Source organism: Saimiri boliviensis, chromosome X, assembly GCF_048565385.1.
Source record: "Saimiri boliviensis isolate mSaiBol1 chromosome X, mSaiBol1.pri, whole genome shotgun sequence".
NCBI lineage: Eukaryota > Metazoa > Chordata > Mammalia > Primates > Cebidae > Saimiri > Saimiri boliviensis.
In genome coordinates this window covers 20,912,852-20,936,396 of record NC_133470.1, presented here as the reverse complement: position 1 = coordinate 20,936,396, position 23,545 = coordinate 20,912,852, and the positions used below count along the sequence as shown (strand labels likewise).

General features: G+C 42.0%; 1 protein-coding gene across 2 annotated transcripts in view; it reads right to left on the bottom strand.

The window, feature by feature from the left end:
- Positions 1 to 4,807: 4,807 nt before the first annotated feature.
- The window catches only part of CXHXorf58 (chromosome X CXorf58 homolog), a 30,191-nt gene continuing 11,453 nt past the window's right edge, over positions 4,808 to 23,545 (bottom strand). The window contains exons 5-8 of one of the 2 annotated variants that reach the window (XM_003924181.2): positions 19,926 to 20,057; positions 8,463 to 8,692; positions 5,400 to 5,556; positions 4,808 to 4,867 (exon numbers count right to left, since the gene is read on the bottom strand). In XM_003924181.2, coding sequence (XP_003924230.1) covers positions 4,808 to 4,867; positions 5,400 to 5,556; positions 8,463 to 8,692; positions 19,926 to 20,057 — 579 coding nt within the window. The remainder of the gene's footprint in view (positions 4,868 to 5,399; positions 5,557 to 8,462; positions 8,693 to 19,925; positions 20,058 to 23,545) is intronic. The other variant, XM_074392228.1, reaches the window with a different exon arrangement.

Sequence of the window (23,545 nt, the reverse complement as noted above, 5' to 3'; positions counted from 1 at the left end):
GAGCCAAAATGGCACCACTGCATTCCAGCCTAGGTGACAGAGCGAGACTCCATCTCAAAAACAACAAAATCCCAGCGTGTATAACTTCCAAAACAGTAGGGGGAAAAAAGTAGAATTGAAATCTGAAAGAAAACAGGAATGGCAGGGGAAGGAGAAAGAAAATGCAGGAGAGACAGCACAAAATAAAATGGTAAAAATAATTCCAAATATGTTAGCAATTAATTAAAATTGCAATAAACTGTAAATTAATTAAACTCACCAGTTAAAAGACAGATGTCTTGGGATTGAATTAAAAACAATCTAGATATTTGCTGTATGCTAGAGAAAACCTAAAACACAAAGACAGTGTATTTGACATTATATCAGAATGATTAATGTTATCTGTTGTAGCAAATAACTCCTACGATTATTGGGGCTTAACACAACAAAGTTTATTTCTTGCTCACATTACACTTCAAGTCAGGCTGCTGCTCTGGCTGTCTCTCCTTCAGTCACTGACAGAGGAATCTGGAATCCTTCAATCATGCTTCTACCACCATGGAGTTCCTTGCCTCCAGCCACAGGAACGAGGGGGAGTGGAGGGGGAGAATAGAAGACCATGTTTATTTTAAGGGCCAAGGCTAGAAGTGGTATACATCACTTCTGCCCACATTCCTCTGGCCAGAAGTCATTTCACAGGGTCCCAACATAGCTGCAAAAAAAAAAAAATGCTGGGAAATGTGTTCCCAGGAAGAGAACATGAAGTCCGTGAGCATCTATCCAGTCTCTGACACATGAAAAGGTTGAAAAATTGAAAAGATGGAAAGGGATATGCCAGGTAGACACTAACCAGAAGAAAGCTAGAGTAGCTCTTTTCACATTGGACAAAATAGTCTTCCAAAGGGCTGTGGTGGCTCACGCCTGTAATCCCAGCACTCTGAGAGGCAGAGGCGGGTGGATCACCTGAGGTCAGGAGTTCGAGACCAGCCTGACCAACATGGTGAAACCCCATCTCTACTAAAATCTTTTTTTTTTTTTTGAGACGAAGTTTCGCTCTTGTTACCCAGGCTGGAGTGCAATGGCGTGATCTCGACTCACTGCAACCTCCGCCTCCTGGGTTCAGGCAATTCTCCTGCCTCAGCCTCCTGAGTAGCTGGGATTACAGGCATGCGCCACCATGCCCAGCTAATTTTTTTGTATAAAATCTTTTTAAAAATTGGCTGGGCGTGGTGGTGTATGCCTGTGATCCCAGCTACTCAGGAGGCTGAAGCAGGAGAATTGTGAGCCAAGATCCCACCACTGTACTCCTGCCTGGGTGACAGAGCAAGACTCTATCTAAAAAAATAAGTCTTCTAGGCAAAATGCATTATTAGGAATAAAGGGACCAGCAGTCATGGCTCATGCCTATAATTCCAGCACTTTGGAAAACTGAGGCGGGAGGATCACTTGAAACCAGGTGTTCCAGATCAGCCTGGGCAACATAGTGAGACCCATCTCTACAATAATAAAAACGTAAAAAAAAAATAGCTAGGTTTGGTGGTGCCCACCTGTAGTCCTTAAGTCCTACCTACTTGGGAGACCGAGACTGGAGGATCCCCTGAGCCTAGGAGGTCGAGGCTGCAGTGAGCTATGGTTGTGCCACTGCACTCCAGCCTGTGCAACAGAGTGAAACCCTGTCTCTAAAAAAAAAGAAAGGAAGTAACTACATAATGACAACAGATTAAATTCACCAGGAAGAGATGCTAATTCCAAAATTATATATGTACCTAATATCTTCAAATAACAAAGCAAAAAAAAAAAAAAGAATTATGAGGAGAAACTGACAAGTTTCCACCATAGTAGGACATATATAACATATACCTTTCTCAATAATTGACCTCACATAGATAAAAAATTTATTTTAGAAGCCAAGGCTAGAAGTGGTATGCATCACTTCTGTCCACATTACTCTAGCCAGAAGTCAGTTCACAGGGTCCCAACATAGCTGCAAAAAATGCTGGGAAATGTGTTCCAGCACTTAATAGCATATAGAAAACATATAGAGTAGCATATAGAAAACAAAAAAATATAATTAACAAGCTTGATCAGAAGGACATGTACAGAACTTTTTATCCAATTGTAGAGAATGCAGTTTTCTTTTTCTTTTCTTTTTTTTTTTTTTTTTGAGACAGAGTCTCCCTCTGTTGCCCAGGCTGGAGTGCAGTGATGCAATCTCCGCTCACTGCAGCCTCCACCTCCTGGATTCCAGAAATTCTCCTGCCTCAGCCTCCTGGGTAGCTGGCATTACAGGCACTAATTTTTTGTATTTTTAGTAGAGACGAAGTTTTACCACCTAGCACTGTTTGTTTCTTGAATTCCTGACCTTAGGTGATCTGCTTACCTCAGCCTCCCAAAGTGTTAGGATTACAGGAGTGAGCCACCGCGTCTGGCCAAATGCACATTTTTCTTTTTTCTTTTTTCTTTTTTTTCCTTTTTGTTTTAATCTTTTTTTTTTCCTGTTACCTCCAGTAATGGGCATAAGCAAGCACATTTTTCTTAAGAGTACAAGAAACATGAAAATGGACAATGTACTTGGCTATAAAGCAAGTCTCAACAAGTTTTCTAGAATCAGTATCATACAAATCATACTCTCTGATTATAGTGCAATTAGGTTAAAAATAAATAACAGAAAAATCAAAAGAAGACTGTGTATGAAGATGTTCATTCTAATGTTAATTACCTATAGTGAAAAATTAGAAACAACTGAAATATCCAATGATATGAGTATGGTAGATAAATTATGCTTTATCAATTCAATGGGCTATTGTATACCCATGAAATTATTTTTAAGTGGATTATGTTTAAGATATAAGTGAAAAGTTTAAATCCATATGTTAGCTATTATTACAACAATGTGAAAAATATGCATTTAGACAGATTAGAAATGGATAAGCAAATAAAAACAGACGTTATATTATGGTAATGGAATTATATATAATTCTACTTTTAAAAGGATTTTCTGTGATGTGGCTATATTGTTTAATGTGAGTTAAAAGAATAGTAGAAGACATGATCTCTGGGAGCAGAAGCTAGTTGTGCCTTAATATCCACTACCCTTTCTTTTATAACAACAGAATTTTAGTTGGATACATAAATGCTCCCAACATAAATACATTTCCCAGCCTCTCCTGTAGCTAGGTGTTACGATGAGACAAAGTTATAGCTAACGAAATATGAGAAGTGGGAATCATGAAACATGAAGATGTCCTTCCTTTGTCTTTTCCCTCCATCTTGCTACCTAAAATCTTCCTTTGTTGTTACACATATTATAGGTAGACAGACTCTGATATGCATTTGATCAGATGAGAGACTACATTCCAAATTAATGAATGAAAACATGTGTGACTCACGAGGACAAATAAGTGTTTTTCTATTTAACCATTGTCCAGGACAAGCTCTGAAAACAAGGGGATTACCATTGCATTTTTGGATATCAAATGACAGTGCATTAATATCAAGGAGTGCACAATTACGTTAAATATATTCTACTGAGAATCATACACATTTACTCCAATATTCTTTATCATATAAGAGAATATTTTAGTAGAGCATGAGATCCTCTTACAGGCTGCCATGCCTGAATTAGATAAGCAATCAACCTACGTGTTTTAAATGTTAAGTAAAATAAAAAATTGGATTTTTAAAGTTCAATAAATTATTGCACTTTAATTATCATAGCTTCTGTGTAAAGTTTGATATGATCCAACAGCCTGGATCACAAAAGAAATCAATAATTTGTACTCTATCAGGAATGACAATTTATCAGTTCAAAATGAAATTGATAAATATTACTCCAAACAGACTTGATACTTGAAAAATAACCAAAGTACATTAAAGCAGATGCAACATTCTGTTCCAGGTGCTTCTCATGCTCAATAATAATTAGGTATGCCATGTCATGCCTCCTGTAGCAATAAATCCATTATTACTTTTATTATAATTCAGAATAGGTCATTCACAAGCTGTTCTGTGAAAGCAAATTTCAACTTAAAAAAAGACACTGGAAGCTGACTCAAAAGCAGTCTTTCATTCTGTGAATTCTAATATTTATGCTAAGCATGGCCTGTTCAGATATTTATTTAAATGAAGGAAAATCCAAATCAGATAAAAGTCTCAGGGACTAATTTACTCATAATTTCTTGAACAAAACTATACTGCTAGTTAAAGGGCAATTAATAGAAATAGTTTGTTTAGGTTAAAATTCTGTCAGTAGAAGAATGTGTTCCTACGACAATACAAAAAGGCTTAAAATATGTCACACATTTAGTTAAAGAGAGCATACTCAGCCAGGCGTGGTGACTCACAGCTATAATCCCAGCACTTTGGGGAGGCCGAGGCGGGCTGAATCACCTGAGGTTGGGAGTTCGACACCAGCCTGACTAACATGGAGAAACCCCATTTCTACTAAAAATACAAAATTAGCCAGGTGTGGTGGTGCATGCCTATAATCTCAGCTACTTAGGAGGCTGAGGAAGGAGAATCACTTGAACTCAGGAGGCAGAGGTTGCAGTGAGTGGAGATTGTGCCACTGTAGTCCAGCCTCGGCAACAAGAGCGAAACTCTGAAAAGGATACTCAGGACTTGCTTCTATGTTATTTTCCTTTATTATTCATATGCATCATTTACAGACAGACAAGCAGATTGTTAAACAACTTGGATTTTCTGTCGATTAGCTGTGCATTATCATGATGGAGAATTACCAGCTGCCAAATTTTGATAACAGAAAAATGAGTCCTTTTTTTCTTTTTTCAGTTGACTTTCTGATGTAGATTCCTTAGTTTTCACAATGTCAAAAGCTGAAGTGGAAATGAAAATTATCCTTTGCACCTGAGGTGTCCATTTTCGGTTCCTAGGCAGAATTATCAATAAAAGTGGGAAGTGTGAAATATTTGGTTTTTTACTACTTTGTATTTTAATATTTGACTATATCCTCATCCCAAAATATTTACAGTGATTTTTTTTTAAATTATGAAATAATATATGAATACATGTCCACTGTAAATTCCTATGATGTAAAAGTATACTGAGGCAGACTTTATATAGTATAGTTCTTGGTAAGTTTAGATAGAAATGACTTCTATTTTGAGAAAAGCACCATCAGAGATGTGCTGAATCAGCAGTGTCAACATACAATAATTTTTTTTTGCTGACTCATGCTGATACGGAGCCAAAACAGCTAGTTTTTATCAGGATTGCTACCAATATTAAGAATATCTTTAAAATGTTACCAAGATGAAATTAGCTTTATATTATCCATGATAAAATGTGTCTAATGTGTTTCAGCCTTGAACTTTAGGAAAATTCCATTTATGTAAGTACGGCTACTTACAGACAGTTTGAATATTGTCCAAAACAATGAATTCAGTACAAGTTTAACTTACGGTTGCCTCAGAAGTATTTTTTTCTTTAGCCAAATAAGCTTTTCTCATTTTTTCAACTTTCTTTAGAGCTTGCTTGGATCGACGACCCAGATATTTAACTTGATTTTGCTGTTTATAGGGCCGATAAGGAGGTCGGGTAGTTAAAGGTGGTAGAGACCTAGAAAATGTTTGTATTACAAACAAAAAAATCACATAGTATAAAATTTAAATGCAAAGCAAGTTTCAAATTTTATTAAAGATTTTTCTAGAAAATATAGACCTTAGCAACATTGGAGCAGCATTGCACGTAAGCTTTTAGGTTAAAGTTACCATTTCTGCTTGAGTTTACATAGCAGATCTTTATTTGGCACTTATGAAGGTGTACAGGTGATGATATTGACAGCGAGGATGATAAAAATTATAAAACCTGATGTCAGTTTAAAATTAGCTTTCCTAGAAAATACTGTGTAGTAGCCATTTGAATCTTATTTTTTTACACCATATACTAACACAAAAAAGTATTACATTTCGCCTGGGTGTGGTGGCTCATGCCTGTAAGTCTAGCACTTAGAGACGCTGAGGCAGGCGGATCACCTGAGGTCAGCAGTTTGAAACCAGCTTGGCCAACATATTGAAGCCCTGTCTCTACTAAAAAAAATACAAAAATTAGCCAGGTGTGGTGGTAGGCACTTGTAATCCCAGCTACTTGGGAGGCTGAGGCAGGTGAATTGCTTGAACCCAGGAGGTGGAGGTTGCAGTGAACTGAGATCGCACCACTGCACTCCAGCCTGGGCAACAGAGTGAGACTCTGCCTCAAAAAAAAAAAAAAAAAAAAAAGTATTACATTTCATAATGGTTGGAAAAACAAGCTGTTTTTATCAGTGCTGGGATCAGATGCTATGCCCATAATCCCCTTGTCCTTAACATTATAAGGCACATAGACTCAACTTTCAACTGCCAGCATCAGCATCACTCAGCCTGAAAGCTTTCTTTGAAAAGCAAAGCCCTGACTTGGACGTAATGACAAGGAAAAAAATAAATAAAAGATAAATAAAAAAGAAAAGCACAGCCCATGTGCAGGGGAGGTCAAAAGTGCCAGAAAATGAATATCTCCCTTCCTAAGCAACCCTTAACCAATGACTGATGGGTGTTGATGTATCAATACTGTAATTCCCTTCCCCTCTGTGGGATAATTCTGAGTTGTATATTCTACATTGGCTCTGACATTCCCAGGGGGGATTAAGCTCCAGTTACCCGAAGTGGTAACCTGCTTGCTAATACACACTGTTTTGGCTGCCTTCTACTTTTCTACCCTCTCCAGTCAGTGGTTCCTGGGATCACCTCCTAAATAAACTACTTACACTCAAATCTCTGTCTCAGGGTTTGCTTCTGGGAGATGCTAAGCCACAACTGTATTTAAAGATGCGTTTTGTTTGTTTGTTTGCTTTTTTTTTTTTTTTTGAGTCGGAGTTTCACTCTTGTTGCCCAGGCTGGAGTGCAATGGCGCAATCTCAACTCACCGCAACCTCTGCCTCCCAGGTTCAAGTGATTCTCCTACCTCAGCCTCCCAAGTAGATGGTATTACAGGCATATGCCACCATGCCTGGCTAATGTTTTGTATTTTTAGTAGAGATGGGGTTTCTGCATGTTGGCCAGGCTCGTCTCGAACTGGTGTCCTCAGGTGATCTGCCTGCCTCTGCCTCCTAAAGAGCTGGGATTACAGGCGTGAACCACTACATCCAGCCTCATAGTTGCTTTTATGAAAGTATGTTTTCCTCTTCAATTGATAAAGAATTTGGCTACTTATTTGGCTCTTAAATGACTTATTCTTGGATACTCAGTAGGATAAATCCAAATAGCAGGGAGACCAGGGTTATATATGGTGGCAGAGAAAATTACATCATTTATTTGACCTTGGTGGTAATAGGGTTAAATTCTATATTCAGTGCTCATATGGATGAGTTAGAGAAAATCTATTTCATGATGACAGACTGTGCCCTAAACCAGGCCATCTGTCTGGCAAATGTATAGCCTTGATCATAAAATATATGGGTTAAATTATGTTATTGGGTCAGAAATCACTCATCTCTACTCCTGAGAAAAACCCTGGCATGTTTGCTTGACAGTGGGTCATCAGTATCTTCTTCATGTACAAAGGGAGTATTTTTCATTTCAATTATAAGAGTGTGAAAATAGATTACCAGTAGGTCTTCTTCCATATTATTATCTCTTTCTTTTTTTAAGAAAGCAGCTCAATTTGTAAATAAGATGGGCTATAAGAGGCTTAGTAATGGAAAGAGAAAAGGAATATAATTGGAGCAGTTATATTCTGTCCATGTTGTTTCAGATCATAATACATCTATTTTGCCACAACATGCATTTCTACAATGTGAACTGGCTCACGTGCTATTGGTAAAAAGGGGAATGACGTCACTCTAATTTATATGCAATTTATCCTAGGCAAAGGGAGCCAGAGTAGCAAGAATAGAATTATAACCTTCAGCAGAAAAGGAAAAAACCCTCAGCTCTGTGCTGCAGGGGTGAGGGGAGCCCTTTTGGCTTTATTCATGAAAACAAAAATGAGTACCTGTATCAAATGCTGTCTTCCCAGAGAGGCACACCCCACCCCCAACTCATCCTCACTGCCCTCCACCCTACTCCTTCCCCACCCCCACTCTGGCCCTGGAAGTCTCCTGGTTCTTGGCAGATTTAACTGTCTTTCATGTCCATTTAAAAGGCAACCCCACTGGCCCAGGGTCCCACTTCTACGTGCACTGTCTCCATGCCCACTACCTGCTCTAATGAAAGTTGCCAGCATCTCCACTCGCTGGTTGTCGTTTCTACATTTTCTGTGGCAGCCTCCAGCTACACTGAGCTGCCTAGCTGGTGGTACAAGTTATCTCCCCAAGTACCAATTGTTCTTTTTGTTAGTGCTCTGTTTACAAAGTTGCCTAAGTTTTGAGCAATCTGCCCCAACCCTATTTTTTCCATATATCCTATTATCTTTAGTGAGCTATCGGGCAGAATGTGAACAGTTTCGGATATGCCCCTAGTATCGTAACCCCAGTGAAGAGTCTGTTTTACCTAATTTCAGAAACAATCTGTAGCTGATGCTTATGCATCTCTTCTGTTACTGGTCTCCGTGACAGAAACTTCATTTTGTTTCGTAGACGGGTTGAGATTACTCCAGACTCTGAATAATGAACTATGTCATATATTAGCGTTGACCTGGGAATGTTCTCAAGGTTTAATTTTCGCCAGCTGTTATTTCTGCCACCAGAAGATGCTGGGGCTTCATCCAGAAAACTGCGATACTGTATGGAAAAAGCAATTAAGAATGATTAGTTGGCTAGGTGGGGTGGCTCACACCTGTAATCCCAGAACTTTGGGAGGCTGAGATGGGTGGATCACCTGAGGTCAGGAGTTAAAGACCAGCCTGGCCAACATGGTGAATCCTCATTTCTACTAAAAATGCAAAAAGTAGCAGGGCGTGGTGGCACATGCCTGTAGTCCCAGCTACTCGGGAGGCTGAGGCAGGAGAATGGCTTGAACCTGGGAGGCGGAGGTTGCAGTGAGCCAAGATAGGACCATTGCATTCCAGCCTGGGTGACAGAGTGACTCTGTCTCAATAAAAAAATAGGAAAGAAAAGAAAAAACAATTAAGAATGCTTAGTTGGCCCAGTGTATAAATCCCTGCACTTTAGGAGGCTAAGGCGGGTGGTCTCCCAACTTGAGGTTGGGAGTTCAAGACCAGCCTGGCCAACATGGTGAAACCCCGTTTCTACTAAAAATAAAAAAATTAGCCAGGTGTGGTGGCACATGCCTGTAAGTCTCAGCTACTGAGGAGGCTGAGGCAGAAGGATCACTTGAGCCCAGAAGGCAGAGGTTGCAGTGAGCCAAAATTGCGCCACTGCACTCCGGCCAGGGCAAGAAAGTAAGACCCTGTCTCAAAAAAAAAAAAAAAAAAGATTGGTTGTGAGTGCTCTAAAATGGTTTTAGACACATTTCCCATGGTTCCACTCAAATGTCACTTCATCCAAAAGGATTTTTTGATTCCATCTCTGAACTTTATTGGCATTGCTCTTCTATGACTCTTATTACTGACTACTCCATGTTTTTGTTATCTGTGTATGACTTAGCTCCCTTATTGGAAGGCAGGAGCTATGCTACACAGTATCAGGCACATAGTATCACACTCACTAAATATTCATTTAATGCATCTACATTTTTATGGCAAATATAACTCAGATAAGTTAGGCCTAAAAATTAATGATAATAGCTATGTGTTCTGCATATATGGTAGAGCTTGTTCATGATGTACTTTGGTTGAGAGGACTTTTTCTTTTTTTTTTTTGAAACAGGGTCTCGTTCTGTCACCCAAGCTGGAGTGCAGTGACATGATCATGGCTAGCAGCCTCAACCTCCCGGGCTCCAGTGATCCGCTTGAGTAGCTGGGACTACAGGTACACACCACGTCTGGCTAATTTTTTTTTTTTTTTTTTTGAGATGGAGTTTCGCTCTTGTTGCCCAGGCTGGAGTGCAGTGGCATGATCTCAGCTCACTGCAACCTCCGCCTCCTATGTTCAAGCAATTCTCCTGCCACAGCCTCCAGAGTAGCTGGGATTACAGGTGCCTACCACACCTGGTTAATTTTTTATATTTTTAGTAGAGATGGGGTTTCATCATGTTGGCCAGGCTGGTCTCGAACTCCTGACCTCAGGTGATCCACCTGCCTTGGCCTCCCAAAATGCTGGGATAACAGGCGTGAGCCACCATGCCTGGCCAATTTTTAATTTTTTTGTAGAGATGGGGTCTCACTATATTGTCCAGGTTGTTGAGAGGACTTTTGTGCAAATCTTTTTAGCAATATGAGTTCATTTCTAGCATGAAGTGGAGAATTTCACTATTTTCATTTGGAGTATTTGCAGAAATCCCACTTTTTGGCTGGGTGTTGTAGCTCACACCTGTAATCCCAGCACTTTGGGAGGCCGAGGCAGGCAAATAACGAGCTCAGAAGTTCGAGACCAGCCTGATCAACATGGTAAAAGCCTGTCTCTACTAAAATACAAAAATTAGCTGGGTGTGGTGGCACACACCTGTAATCCCAGCTACTCAGCAGGCAGAGGCAGAAGAATCACTTGAACCTGGGAGGTGGAGGTTGTAGTGAGCTGAGATGGCAACACTGCACTCCAGCCTGGGTGACAGAGTGAGACTTCAGAAAGGAGAGAGAGAGAGGAGAGAGAGAGAGAGAGAGAGAGATGGAGAGAGGGAGAGAGGGAGAGAGAGAGCGAGAGAGCGCGAGCCTTTTCAAACCTTTTTTTTCTTTTTTTTTTTTTTTTGAGATGGAGTCTTGCTTTATCATCCAGGTTGGAGTGTAGTGGCATGATCTCAGCTTACTGCAACCTCCACCTTCTGAATTCAAGCAATTCTCCTGCCTCAGCCTCCCAAGTAGCTGGGACTACAGGCATGCGCCACCACACCCGACTAATTTATGCAGTTTTAATAGAGACAGGGTTTCACCACATTGGCCAGGCAGGTCTCAAACTCTTGACCTCAGGTGATCCACCCACCTCAGCCTCCCAAAGTGCTGGGATTACAGGCGTGAGCCACCACACCCGGCCTCCTATTGCTAGCTCTTCAGCTCAAAGATCACAATATAAATGACAGATGTTCATCAGGATTAGTGACAAATCAGGTCATACCTTCCAAAGTCAATCAGTGACTGGTCATTGTGAATCTGTTATTCATTTCACACACAGACAGCAAAATATATAGTTGTGTTGCCTTTTTGTTTCCCAATGATAAATCCATGTGACATTTTACAAAAATGGAAAATCAGAAGAGGGAATTAGCCATCAAAGAAACAAAAAGTGGTAACACTTGAAGTGAAATTGGAATCAATCGTAATAGAGTTCTAGAAGAGATAGGTGACTGTGGGAATGCTGACACTGCCATCATTCAAGACGTTGCAGATCTACAGCTAGAGGAACTTGGTGAGGATGAACTTATCAACATAAATGAGGAAAGTGGCTGTGATGAAAGGATGATGCTTTCCCAGTGGAAGTGATGCTGGCCAAAAAAAACTTCATACTGAAGGAACTCTGAGATATTTTGCAACATTTAAAGTGCAAAGAATAAAATGTTGGCAGCTGATCCAAATTTTAAAAGGAATATGACAATACACCAAGACATAGAAAAGACACTTGTAAGTTATATGAGAAGAACAAGAAGGCAAACACTGCTTAAACTACTCTTAATAAGTTGTTTTTTTCAAGCTTTATTAGGGTTCACATATCATACAATCGACAATTTAAAGTATACAATTCAATGGATTTCAGTACATTCACAATTGGTAAGATTTTTTATGAAGAAACAAAACACTTTGTTTCTAATATTTTAAATTACAGTGTACTAAACGTGTACGAAATATGTTGGGTTCTTTTCTTTCATTTTCCTATGTATTTATAACAGACAGCAAGAAAGTGTGTGTGTGTGTGTGTGTGTGTGTGTGTATGTGTGTGTGTGTGTGTTTTGAGACGGAGTCTCACTCCTTTGCCCAGGCTGAAGTGCAGTGGTGCAATCTTGGCTCACTGCAGTCTCTGCCTCCCAGGTTCAAGCAGTTCCCCTGCCTTAGCCTAGCAAGAGAGTTTTTAATGTTTTGACCAAAAAAAAGCTCATTTAAAAAAATTTTTAAAAATCTTTTTATTGGCTGGGCGCGGTGGCTCAAGCCTGTAATCCCAGCACTTTGGGAGGCCGAGGCGGGTGGATCACGAGGTCGAGAGATCGAGACCATCCTGATCAACATACTGAAACCCCGTCTCTACTAAAAATACAAAAAAAATAGCTGGGCATGGTGGTGCGTGCCTGTAATCCCAGCTACTCAGGAGGCTGAGGCAGGAGAATTGCCTGAACCCAGGAGGCGGAGGTTGCGGTGAGCCGAGATCGCGCCATTGCACTCCAGCCTGGGTAACAAGAGCGAAACTCTGTCTCAAAAAAAAAAAAAAAAAAAAAATCTTTTTATTATTATTATTTGTGTGTGTGTGAGAGAGTCTTGCTCTGTAGCCCAGGCTGGAGTGCAGTGGCATGATCTCGGTTCACTGCAACCTCTGCTTCCCAGGTCCCGATTCAAGCAGTTCTTCTGCCTCAGCCCCCCGGGTAGCTGGAATTACAGGCACGTGCCACCATGCCCAGCTAATTTTTGTATTTTTAGTAGAAACGGGGTTTCACCGTGTTGGCCAGGCTCTTCTTGAACTCCTGACCTCAGGTGATCCACCCGCCTCAGCCTCCCAAAGTGCTAGGATTACAGGTGTAAGCCACCATGCCTGGCTGCTTGTTTTTTTTTCTTAGAGATGGGGGTCTCACTATGTTACCAGGCTAGTCTCAAACTCCTGGGCTTAAGTGATCCTCTTGCCTCAGCCTCCCGACTAGCTGGGAATACAGACAAAAATTTTGAAAAGTCACAGGACAATCACAATTTTCCCCATGGATTATTAAGTTTGCTTTGCATGGTTTCAATTTGCCAATCATTTTTATGGTCCTGCATTACCTTGCAAAGTAAGACTGTATTTTTTTTTTTTTTTTACCTGAGTGCAGTAGTAAAATGAGTAAATATCACAGACCTGTCAACCATCTGCTCTGCCACTTATCAGATCTGTGACCTCAGGCAAGCTTTTTTGAGGCTTGTTGAACTTCATTTTTCTCATTTGTAAAAAAGGTCACATAATTTACAAACTTGAAGATTAAAGAAGATAATAGGCATGTAAAGAGTTAAAAGCAGTGCCACACCCGTATCAGTACTCAACAAATGTCAACAATGATCTTATCTCTCTCTTCCATTATGTCTATCTGGGGACTCCTCTCTGACACTAATCTTCGACATGTTCACAATCTGAAAGTATGTGATCTTTGTCCTTAGCAAACATAGTTGGCATCCCTGGCTTGATTTTTTTCCTAGTTCACTTCCCTAAACTCACAGGCTAATACTGTAACAGAAAGAAAATCTCATTGGGAGTCTCTAAGGCACTGCATTAATTTCATGTTTCACATTGAAGCAACCGAGTGAATAGTTAAGGCTATCTATAGACATACCTCAGAGATACTGCAGTTCCAGATGCAGACCATGGAAATAAAGTGAATATCACAAATAGAGTCATGCTAGTTTTTTGGTTTTCCAGTGCATATAAAAGAGTTATGTTTGGCTGGGTGCGGTGGCTCACGTCTGTAATCTCAGCACTTTGGGAGGCTGAGGAAGGTGGATCACGAGGTCAGGAGTTTGAGTCCAGCCTGATCGACATGGTGAAAACCCATCTCTACTAAAAATACACACACACACACACACACACACACACACACACACACACACACACATCAGCTGGGTGTGATGGTGCGCTCCTGTAATCCCAGCTACTCAGGAGGCTGAGGCAGGAGAATTGCTTGAACCTGGGAGGGGGAGGTTGTGGTGAGCCAAGATAGCGCCAGTGCACTACAGGCTGGGTGACAGAGCAAGACTCCGTTTCAAAAAAAAAGTTATATTTACATGATATTGTAGTTTAAGTGTGCAACAGCATTATTTCCAAAAAATGTACATACTTTTTAATTTAAAAATACTTTGTTGTGGCTGGGCACAATGGCTCATGCCTGTAATGTCAGAACTTATGGAGGCAGAGGTGACAGATTGCATGTGCCCAGAAGTTTGAGACCAGTCTGGGAAACATAGCAAGACCCCATCTCCACAAAATGATAAAAAATACTTGATTGCTAAAAAATGCTAATGATCATCTGAGGGTTCAGTGAGTCCTATTCTTTTTGCTGGTGGAGGCTCTTGCCTTGATGTGGATAGCTGCTGACTGATCAGGGTAGTGGTTGCTGAAGGCTGGGGTGGCTGTGGCATTTTTTTTTTTTTTTATAAAGATGGGGTTTCACCATGATGGCCAGGCTGGTCATGAACTCCTGACCTCAGGTGATCCACCCATCTTGGCCTCCTAAAGTGCTAGGATTACAGGCGTGAGCCACCGCACCCAACCTGGCATTTTTTTTTTTTTTTTTGAGTCAGGGTCTCACTCTGTCACCCAGGCTGGAGGGTAGTGGTGCAATCATGGCTCAAGCAATCTCCTCACCTTGGCTTCCTGAGTAGCTGGGATCATAGGCATACTACCACACCTGGCTAATTTTTTGGGGGTAATTTTTGTAGAGACAGGGTCTCCCTATATGTCCCAGGCTGGTCTCAAACTCTGGCTTCAAGAGATTCTCCCATCTCAGCCTCCCAAAGTACTGGGATTACAGCCATGAGCCACCATGCCCATCTCAGGAATGCTCTCAAAAGCATTTAGAATGGTGAATCCTTTCTTGATTTTAAAACTTTACCCACATCCATCAGAGGAATCATTCTCTATGGTAGCTATGGCCTTATGAAATGAAATGTATTTCTTTTTTTTTTTTTTTTTTTTTTTTGAGACGGAGTTTCACTCTTGTTACCCAGGCTGGAGTGCAATGGCGCGATCTCGGCTCACCGCAACCTCCGCCTCCTGGGTTCAGGCAATTCTCCTGCCTCAGCCTCCCGAGTAGCTGGGATTACAGGCACACGCCACCATGCCCAGCTAATTTTTTGTATTTTTAGTAGAGACGGGGTTTCACCATGTTCACCAGGATGGTCTTGATCTCTTGACCTCGTGATCCACCCGCCTCGGCCTCCCAAAGTGCTGGGATTACAGGCGTGAGCCACCGCGCCCGGCCTTGAATTGTATTTCTTAAATAATAAGACTTGAAAGTTGAAAGTACTCCTTGATCCATGGGCTGTAGAATGGATGTTGTATTAGCAGGCATGAAAATACTCATCTCTTTGCACAGTTCCATCAGAGGTCTTGGGTGACCAGGTGGCTTGTCAATGAGCTGTAATATTTTGAAAGGGATCTTTTTTTTGGTCTTGTCTGAGCAGTAGGTCTCAAGACGGGCTTAAAATATTCAGTAAACCATGCTGTAAATATATGTGCTTTGTCCAGGCTGTATTATTCCATTTATAGAGCACAGGCTATATAATTACTCTATACGGAGTAGATTTAACATACTTTTTTTTTTTTCTTGAGACAGAGTCTTTCTCTGTCACCCAGGCTGGAGTGCAGTGGTACAATCTCAGCCCACTGCAACCTCTGCCTCCTGGGCTCAAGTGATTCTCCAGCCTCAGCCTCCCCAGTAGCTGGGACTATAGGCATGTGCCACCATACTCAGCTAATTTTTGTATTATTAATTGAGATGGTGTTTCACCATATTGGCCAGGCTGGTTTTGAGCTCTTGACCTCAAATGATCCACCAGTCTTGGCCCCTCAAAGTGTTGGGATTACAGGCGTGAGCCACTGCGCCCAGCCAGATGTAGCATATTTCTTAAGGGCCCTAAAATTTTCAGAACGGTAAATGAGCACTGGCTTTAAGTTAAAGTTAGCAGCTGCATTAGCCCCTAACAAGAGAGTCAGCCTGTCCTTTGAAGCCAGGCATTGACTTCTCCTCTCTAGCTGTGAAAGCCCTACAGGGCATCTTCTAACAGTATAAGGCTATTTTGTCTATATTGAAAATCTGTGGTTTAGTGCAGCCACCTTCACCAATTATCTTAGTTAGATCTTCTGGATAACTTGCTGCAGCTTCTGCATCAGCACTTGCTGCTTCACCTTGTACTTTTATGTTATGAAGATGGCTTCTTTCCTTAAACTTCATGAACCACGCCGGGCGCGGTGGCTCAAGCCTGTAATCCCAGCACTTTGGGAGGCCGAGGCGGGTGGATCACAAGGTCAAGAGATCGAGACCATCCTGGTCAACACGGTGAAACCCCGTCTCTACTAAAAATACAAAAAAATTAGCTGGGCATGGTGGCGCGTGCCTGTAATCCCAGCTACTCAGGAGGCTGAGGCAGGAGAATTGCCTGAACCCAGGAGGCGGAGGTTGCGGTGAGCCAAGATTGCGCCATTGCACTCCAGCCTGGGTAACAAGAGCGAGACTCCATCTCAAAAAAAAAAAAAAAAAAACTTCATGAACCAACCTCTGCCAGCTTCACCCTTATCAGTGATTGGTTTAGGGGGAGCATGTGATCCAATTCTGACCAATGGGATCTAAGAGGAAGTCTCTTGGAAGTTTCTGGGAAAAAGTTTCCTTCTTGAGATAAAGAAAGATGCTAGGAGTCCCCTCTTCCTGCCTTGGAATGGAACTGAGGATGAGACAGTCATTGTTTCCATGTGAAGGAAGCCAAGAGGAATGAAGAGAAGCTGGACCAGAACCTGATGTCACTAGGCTGTGAATTAGCTAGCCCAAGAACTGCCTATCCCCAGACTTCTTTCAAGGGACAATAAATGGCCTTTATTGTTTAAACCTCTTATCGATGGAAATATGCTGTTATTTGTAGAGAAAGCATCCAAACAATAAGAGAACCCTTCCCCACTAGGTCAAATCCCCATCATATACTTTTTTTTAAGCACCATGTATTTTTAAATTTTTGATTTTTTGTTGATATAAACTTCGCATAATAGAAACGTTACTATTTAAATCATTTTTTTTTTTTTGAGACGGAGTTTCGCTCTTGTTACCCAGGCTGGAGTGCAATGGCGCGATCTCGGCTCACCGCAACCTCCGCCTCCTGGGTTCAGGTAATTCTCCTGCCTCAGCCTCCTGAGTAGCTTGAATTACAGGCATGTGCCACCATGCCCAGCTACTTTTTTTTTGTATTTTTAGTAGAGACGGGGTTTCACCATATTGACCAGGACGGTCTTGATCTCTCGACCTCGTGATCCACCCGCCTCGGCCTCCCAAAGTGCTGGGATTACAGGCTTGAGCCACCGCGCCCGGCCAAATCATTTTAAAGTATATAACTCGGCTGGGCATGTTGGCTCACGCCTGTAATCCCAGCACTTTGGGAAGCCAAGTTGGGCAGATTGCCTGAGGTTAGGAGTACAAGACCAGCCTGGCCAGCATAGTGAAACCCCATCTCTACTAAAAATACAAAAAAATTAGCTGGGCATGGTGGCGCGTGCCTGTAATCCCAGCTACTCAGGAGGCTGAGGCAGGAGAATTGCCTGAACCCAGGAGGCGGAGGTTGCGGTGAGCCAAGATTGCGCCATTGCACTCCAGCCTGGGTAACAAGAGCGAGACTCCATCTCAAAAAAAAAAAAAAAAAAACTTCATGAACCAACCTCTGCCAGCTTCACCCTTATCAGTGATTGGTTTAGGGGGAGCATGTGATCCAATTCTGACCAATGGGATCTAAGAGGAAGTCTCTTGGAAGTTTCTGGGAAAAAGTTTCCTTCTTGAGATAAAGAAAGATGCTAGGAGTCCCCTCTTCCTGCCTTGGAATGGAACTGAGGATGAGACAGTCATTGTTTCCATGTGAAGGAAGCCAAGAGGAATGAAGAGAAGCTGGACCAGAACCTGATGTCACTAGGCTGTGAATTAGCTAGCCCAAGAACTGCCTATCCCCAGACTTCTTTCAAGGGACAATAAATGGCCTTTATTGTTTAAACCTCTTATCGATGGAAATATGCTGTTATTTGTAGAGAAAGCATCCAAACAATAAGAGAACCCTTCCCCACTAGGTCAAATCCCCATCATATACTTTTTTTTAAGCACCATGTATTTTTAAATTTTTGATTTTTTGTTGATATAAACTTCGCATAATAGAAACGTTACTATTTAAATCATTTTTTTTTTTTTTTGAGACGGAGTTTCGCTCTTGTTACCCAGGCTGGAGTGCAATGGCGCGATCTCGGCTCACCGCAACCTCCGCCTCCTGGGTTCAGGTAATTCTCCTGCCTCAGCCTCCTGAGTAGCTTGAATTACAGGCATGTGCCACCATGCCCAGCTACTTTTTTTTTGTATTTTTAGTAGAGACGGGGTTTCACCATATTGACCAGGACGGTCTTGATCTCTCGACCTCGTGATCCACCCGCCTCGGCCTCCCAAAGTGCTGGGATTACAGGCTTGAGCCACCGCGCCCGGCCAAATCATTTTAAAGTATATAACTCGGCTGGGCATGTTGGCTCACGCCTGTAATCCCAGCACTTTGGGAAGCCAAGTTGGGCAGATTGCCTGAGGTTAGGAGTACAAGACCAGCCTGGCCAGCATAGTGAAACCCCATCTCTACTAAAAATACAAAAAAATTAGCTGGGCATGGTGGCAGGCATCTGTAATCCTAGCACTTTGGGAGGCTGAGACGGGTGGATTGCCTGAGGTTAGGAGTTTGAGACCAGCATAGCCAACATAATGAAACCCTGTCTCTACTAAAAATATTAAAAAATTACCTGGGCATGGTGGTGGATACCTGTAATCCCAGCTACTCGGGAGGCGGGGCAGGAGAATCGCTTGAACCCAAGAGGCAGAGGTTGCAGTGAGCTGAGATCATGCCATTGCACTTCAGCCTGGGTGACAAGAGTGAAACTCTGGCTCAAAAAAGTCTACAACTCGATGATTTTTTGTATATTCACAATGTTGTGCAACTATCACCACTACCTATGAATATTTCAGAATATTTCCATCACCCCAAAAGAACCCCCAAACTCCTTAGCTATCACCCTCCCTACATACAAAAAAACCCATATATCACATGACTTCCTTTATATGAAATATCCATATTAGGCAAATCCATAGAGACAGAATGTAGACTGGTGGTTTACAGGGCTGGAATGATGCAGGAATGGAGAGTGACTGCTTACTGGATGCAGGGTTTCCTTTCAGAGTAATGAAAAGGTTCTGGAACTAGATGGTGGTGATGCTTGCAAAACCCTGTGAATGTACTTAGTGCCTCTGAATTATATACTTTAAGATGGTAAATTTTATGGTGGGAACACATAGACTCATAGAGGGAAACAACACACACTGGGGCTTACCAGAGGGTGGAGGGTGAGAGGAGGGAGAGGATCAGGAAAAATAACTAATGGGTACTAGGCCTAATACCTGGGTGACAAAATAATCTGAACAACAAACCCCTATGACACAAGTTTACCTGTATACAATAACAAACCTGTACATGTACCCCTGAACTTAAAAGTTAAATTTAAAAAAATTTTAAAAAGTACTAGTGCTTGGGTATCTAAAAGTAAGTTTCATTCTATAGAATATAATTGAAAGGGCTGGGCATGATGGTTCACACCTGTAAACCCAGCATTTTGAGAGGCCAAGGCAGGTGGATCATGCGGTCAGGAGTTTGAGACCAGTCTGGCCAATACAGTGAAAGCCCATCTCTACTAAAAATTCAAAAAAAGTAGCCGGGTGTGGTAATGTGCACTTGTAATCCCAGCTACTCTGGAGGCTGAGGCAGGAGAATCACTTGAACCTGGGAGGTAGAGGTTGCAGAGAGCCAAGATTACACCACTGTACTCCAGCCTGGGTGACAGTGCAAGACTCTATCTCAAAAAAATAAATAAATAAATAAATAAATAATTGAAAGATATAAAATAGTAAATTTTATATTGTGTGTATTTTACCATAATAAAAAAGTGATTCTTCTTGCACGACAGAGTTAGGAAGACTTGCTTGGTTTGTTTGTTTTTCAACATCTAAACCTAAATTCCTTACTTGCATATAATCTTGCATGGTGACAACATCCCTTATATCAGTTATTTTGGAGTTCCAGAAAATACGTTTATCTTCCATAATTACATGGTGAAATTTCTTTTCCCCCATTAGTTTGCAAGCATCAACTGCTGCCTGTAAAGAGAACAGGAAATAGACTTTAAAAATAGTAGCATAATAGCATTAATTATCAGCACACCCTTTACATATTTCTTCTAACAAATACATCAACTGTTGTTCCTTTCTTCTAGCAGCTTGCTATTCAATAGAAAGGCTGCATTTGCAAATAAATTATATAGGGATTCTAAACCACTTAAAATTGTTTCCATAGCCTTATCTACATGGTTTTATTGTTGTCGATGTTGTTTTTTTTTTTTTTTTTTTGAGACGGAGTCTTGCTCTGTCGCCCAGGCTGGAGTGCAGTGGCCGGATCTCGGCTTATTGCAACCTCCACCTCCCGGGTTCAATCAATTCTCCTGCCTCAGCCTCTCAAGTAGCTTGGATTACAGGCACCCACCACCATGCCTGGCTAATTTTTGTATTTTTAGTAGGGATGGGGTTTCATCATGCTGGCCAGGCTGGTCTCGAACTCCTGACCTTGTGATCTGCCTGCCTCAGCCTCCTAAAGTGTTGGGATTATGGGCATGAGCCACAGTAAAAAAGGTATTTATTTATTTAGTTAGTTTTTTTTTTTTTTTTTTTTTTTTTTTTGAGATAGAGTCTCCCTCTATTGCCCAGGCTGGAGTGCAAGTGGTACGATTGTGGCTCATTGAAACCTCTGCCTCCCAGGTTCAAGCAATTCTCCTGCCTCAGCCTCCCGAGTAGCTGGGACTACAGGCACGTGCCACCACGCCTGGCTAATTTTTTTTTTTTTAGTAGAATTTTTAGTAGAGATAGGGTTTCACCATTTTGGCCAGGCTGGTCCTGAAATGACCCCAAGTGATCTGCCCACCTTGGCCTCCCAAAAAAGGTATTTATTGACAGGTCCTCCCTACACTGCCCCACTCAGCCACCACCACCAATCTCTCCAAGACCCAGTTTCCTTATGTGTGCAGTGCCTCAGCTGTGTGACTCATCTGTGTCTGGCCCATTCTGGTCCATCAGCCAAAGAAAAACACACCTGGAAGCATAGGGCAAGCTCTCTGCCCGTCTGTGAAAGGGGTTTGAAAAATGTGGCCAGGCGTGGTGGCTCACGCCTGTAATCCCAGCACTTTGGGAGGCTGAGGTGGGTGGACCACAAGGTCAGGAATTCGAGACCAGCTTGGCCAACATGGTGAAACCCTGTCTCTACTACAAATACAAAAATTAGCTGGGCATGGTGCCAGGTGCCTGTAGTCCCAGCTATTCGGGAGGCTGAGGCAGGAAAATCACTTGAATCTGGGAGGCAGAGGTTGCAGTGAGTCAAGATCCAGCCACTGCACTCCAGCCTGGGTGACAGAGTGAGACTCTGTCTCAAAAAAAAAAAAAGAAAGAAAGAAAGAAAGAAAGAAAAATGTTTGCTGTCCAGGGGCCAAGATATTCTTTCTCAGACATCCACAGCATATGACCATATTCAAGAAAGTCCTTCTCCATAGGAAGCAATGGGAAAGTAGAGCCTAGAATCCAGAGAAAAGCAAGGGCAAAAACTGGGCAAAGATTACAGGATACCAGCCAATCAAGGTAGGATTCAAGAGGCAGTTTCTGTTTTTAGTGGGTGATTGAAAGGGCCAAAGGGGGCTATCTCTAAATCTGACACTTACCCTCATACTCAGCATCCCTGTGGCCAGAGGACCCCACAGCTCTGTGGCTATTTGCTGGCCTAGGTCCACACTTGGGCTTGTAAGCTACGCTAGTATCTCAAGACACTTTCCCGTTCCTACTGGAAACTGTCATTCATGGAGGAGGTAATAACTGGTATCCCTGCATTGGAACAGTTTCTTGGTTTGGAACAGTTCAATTATATACAGGCTCAGAATCAACAAAACCACCATAACTGCATGGTTGTTTTAACCTCAAAATGTACATAGTACAGTGGAAACACAGAGAAGTGTGCAAGTCTCAGTTATGCTCCTGGCAAGTCTTTCCAACTTCCAGCTTCCTCATAGGGAAAACGGGAATAATGTGTCCCTTACCAGAATTATTTCAGGGTCATCTAAGAGAATATGTATTTAGCATAGTGCCTAACTCTCAGGAGTGGTTAAGAACTTGGACTTTGGAGGCAAACTGACTAGGGCTTGATCTCGGTTCCTTTACTTTCTAGGTGTGAGACCTTAGGCAAGTTACTTAGTTTTTTTCTTTTCTTTTCTTTTTTTTTGGACAGAGTCTCACTCTGTCGCCCAGGCTGGAGTGCAGTAGTGCAATCTTGGCTCACTGCAACCTCCGCCTCCTGGGTTCAAGTGAGCCTCCTGCCTCAGCCTCCCAAGTAGCTGGGATTACAGGCATGTGCCACCACAGTTGACTAATTTTTTGCATTTTTAGCAGGGACAGGGTTTCACCATGTTGGTCAGGCTGGTCTTGAATTCCTGACCTCAAGTGATCCACCTGCCTCGGCCTCCCAAAGTGTTAGGATTACAGATGTGAGCCACAGCACTCAGCCCTTAGTCTTTTTTAAAATGAGGATAATAACAGAAAATACATTGTAGTGTTTATAAGGATTAAATATAGTAATGTACATAAATTGTTTAAGTTCGTATTTGTTTGTTTCTTTATTTTTTTTTGAGATGGAGTCGCACTCTGTCGCCCAGGCTGGAGTGCAGTGGCATGATCTCGGCTCACTGCAACCTTTGCCTTCTGGTTTCAAGCAATTCTCCTGCCTCAGCCTCCCAAGTAACTGGGATTACAGGTGCTCACCACCATGCCCAGCTAATTTTTGTATTTTTAGTAGAGATGGGGTTTCACTATGTTGACCAGGCTGGTCTTGAACTCCTGACCTTGTGATCTGCCTGCCTTGGCCTCCCAAAGTTCTGGGATTACAAGCGTGATCCACTGCACCCGGCCTAAACTCATATTTGATAGAAAGTACTCAGCAGGCTCAGCACTTTGGGAGGCTGAAGTGGGCAGACTGCTTGAGGCCAGGAGTTTGAGACCAGCCTGGCCAACATAGCAAAATCCTGTCTCTACTAAAAAAAATACAAAAATTAGCCAGGCGTGGTGGCACATATTTGTAATCCCAGTTACTCAGCTGGCTGAGGCATAAGAATTGCTTGAGCCTGGGAGGGGGAAGCTGGAGTGAGCCGAGTGTGCGCCACTGCACTCTAGCCTGGGCAACAGAGTAAGACCTTGCCTCAAAAAGAAAAAAACAAACAAACCAAAACCCAAAAACAAAGAGCAACAGAGTTAAGCTTAGAGTGAGGAAAATTCCACATTTATCAGTTTTCTATCAACTACGAATCTGTTACCAGAGTTTGTTTTGCAGCTGAACTAAAGGGAAAAAGGAAGCTTAAACTGTTCTCTTCAAGATGGGTATGTTCTGATCATTTAAAACCCATTACGATGTTTAGTGAAAAATTCAAGGTCAATAGTATGACCACATGTTTATAATAAGAACAAAATTTAAAAATCTCTGTGTGTATATTTTCATGGGAAACATGAAGGATACACAGCAAACCATTAACAATGACTACACCAGGAGAGTGAAAGATGTA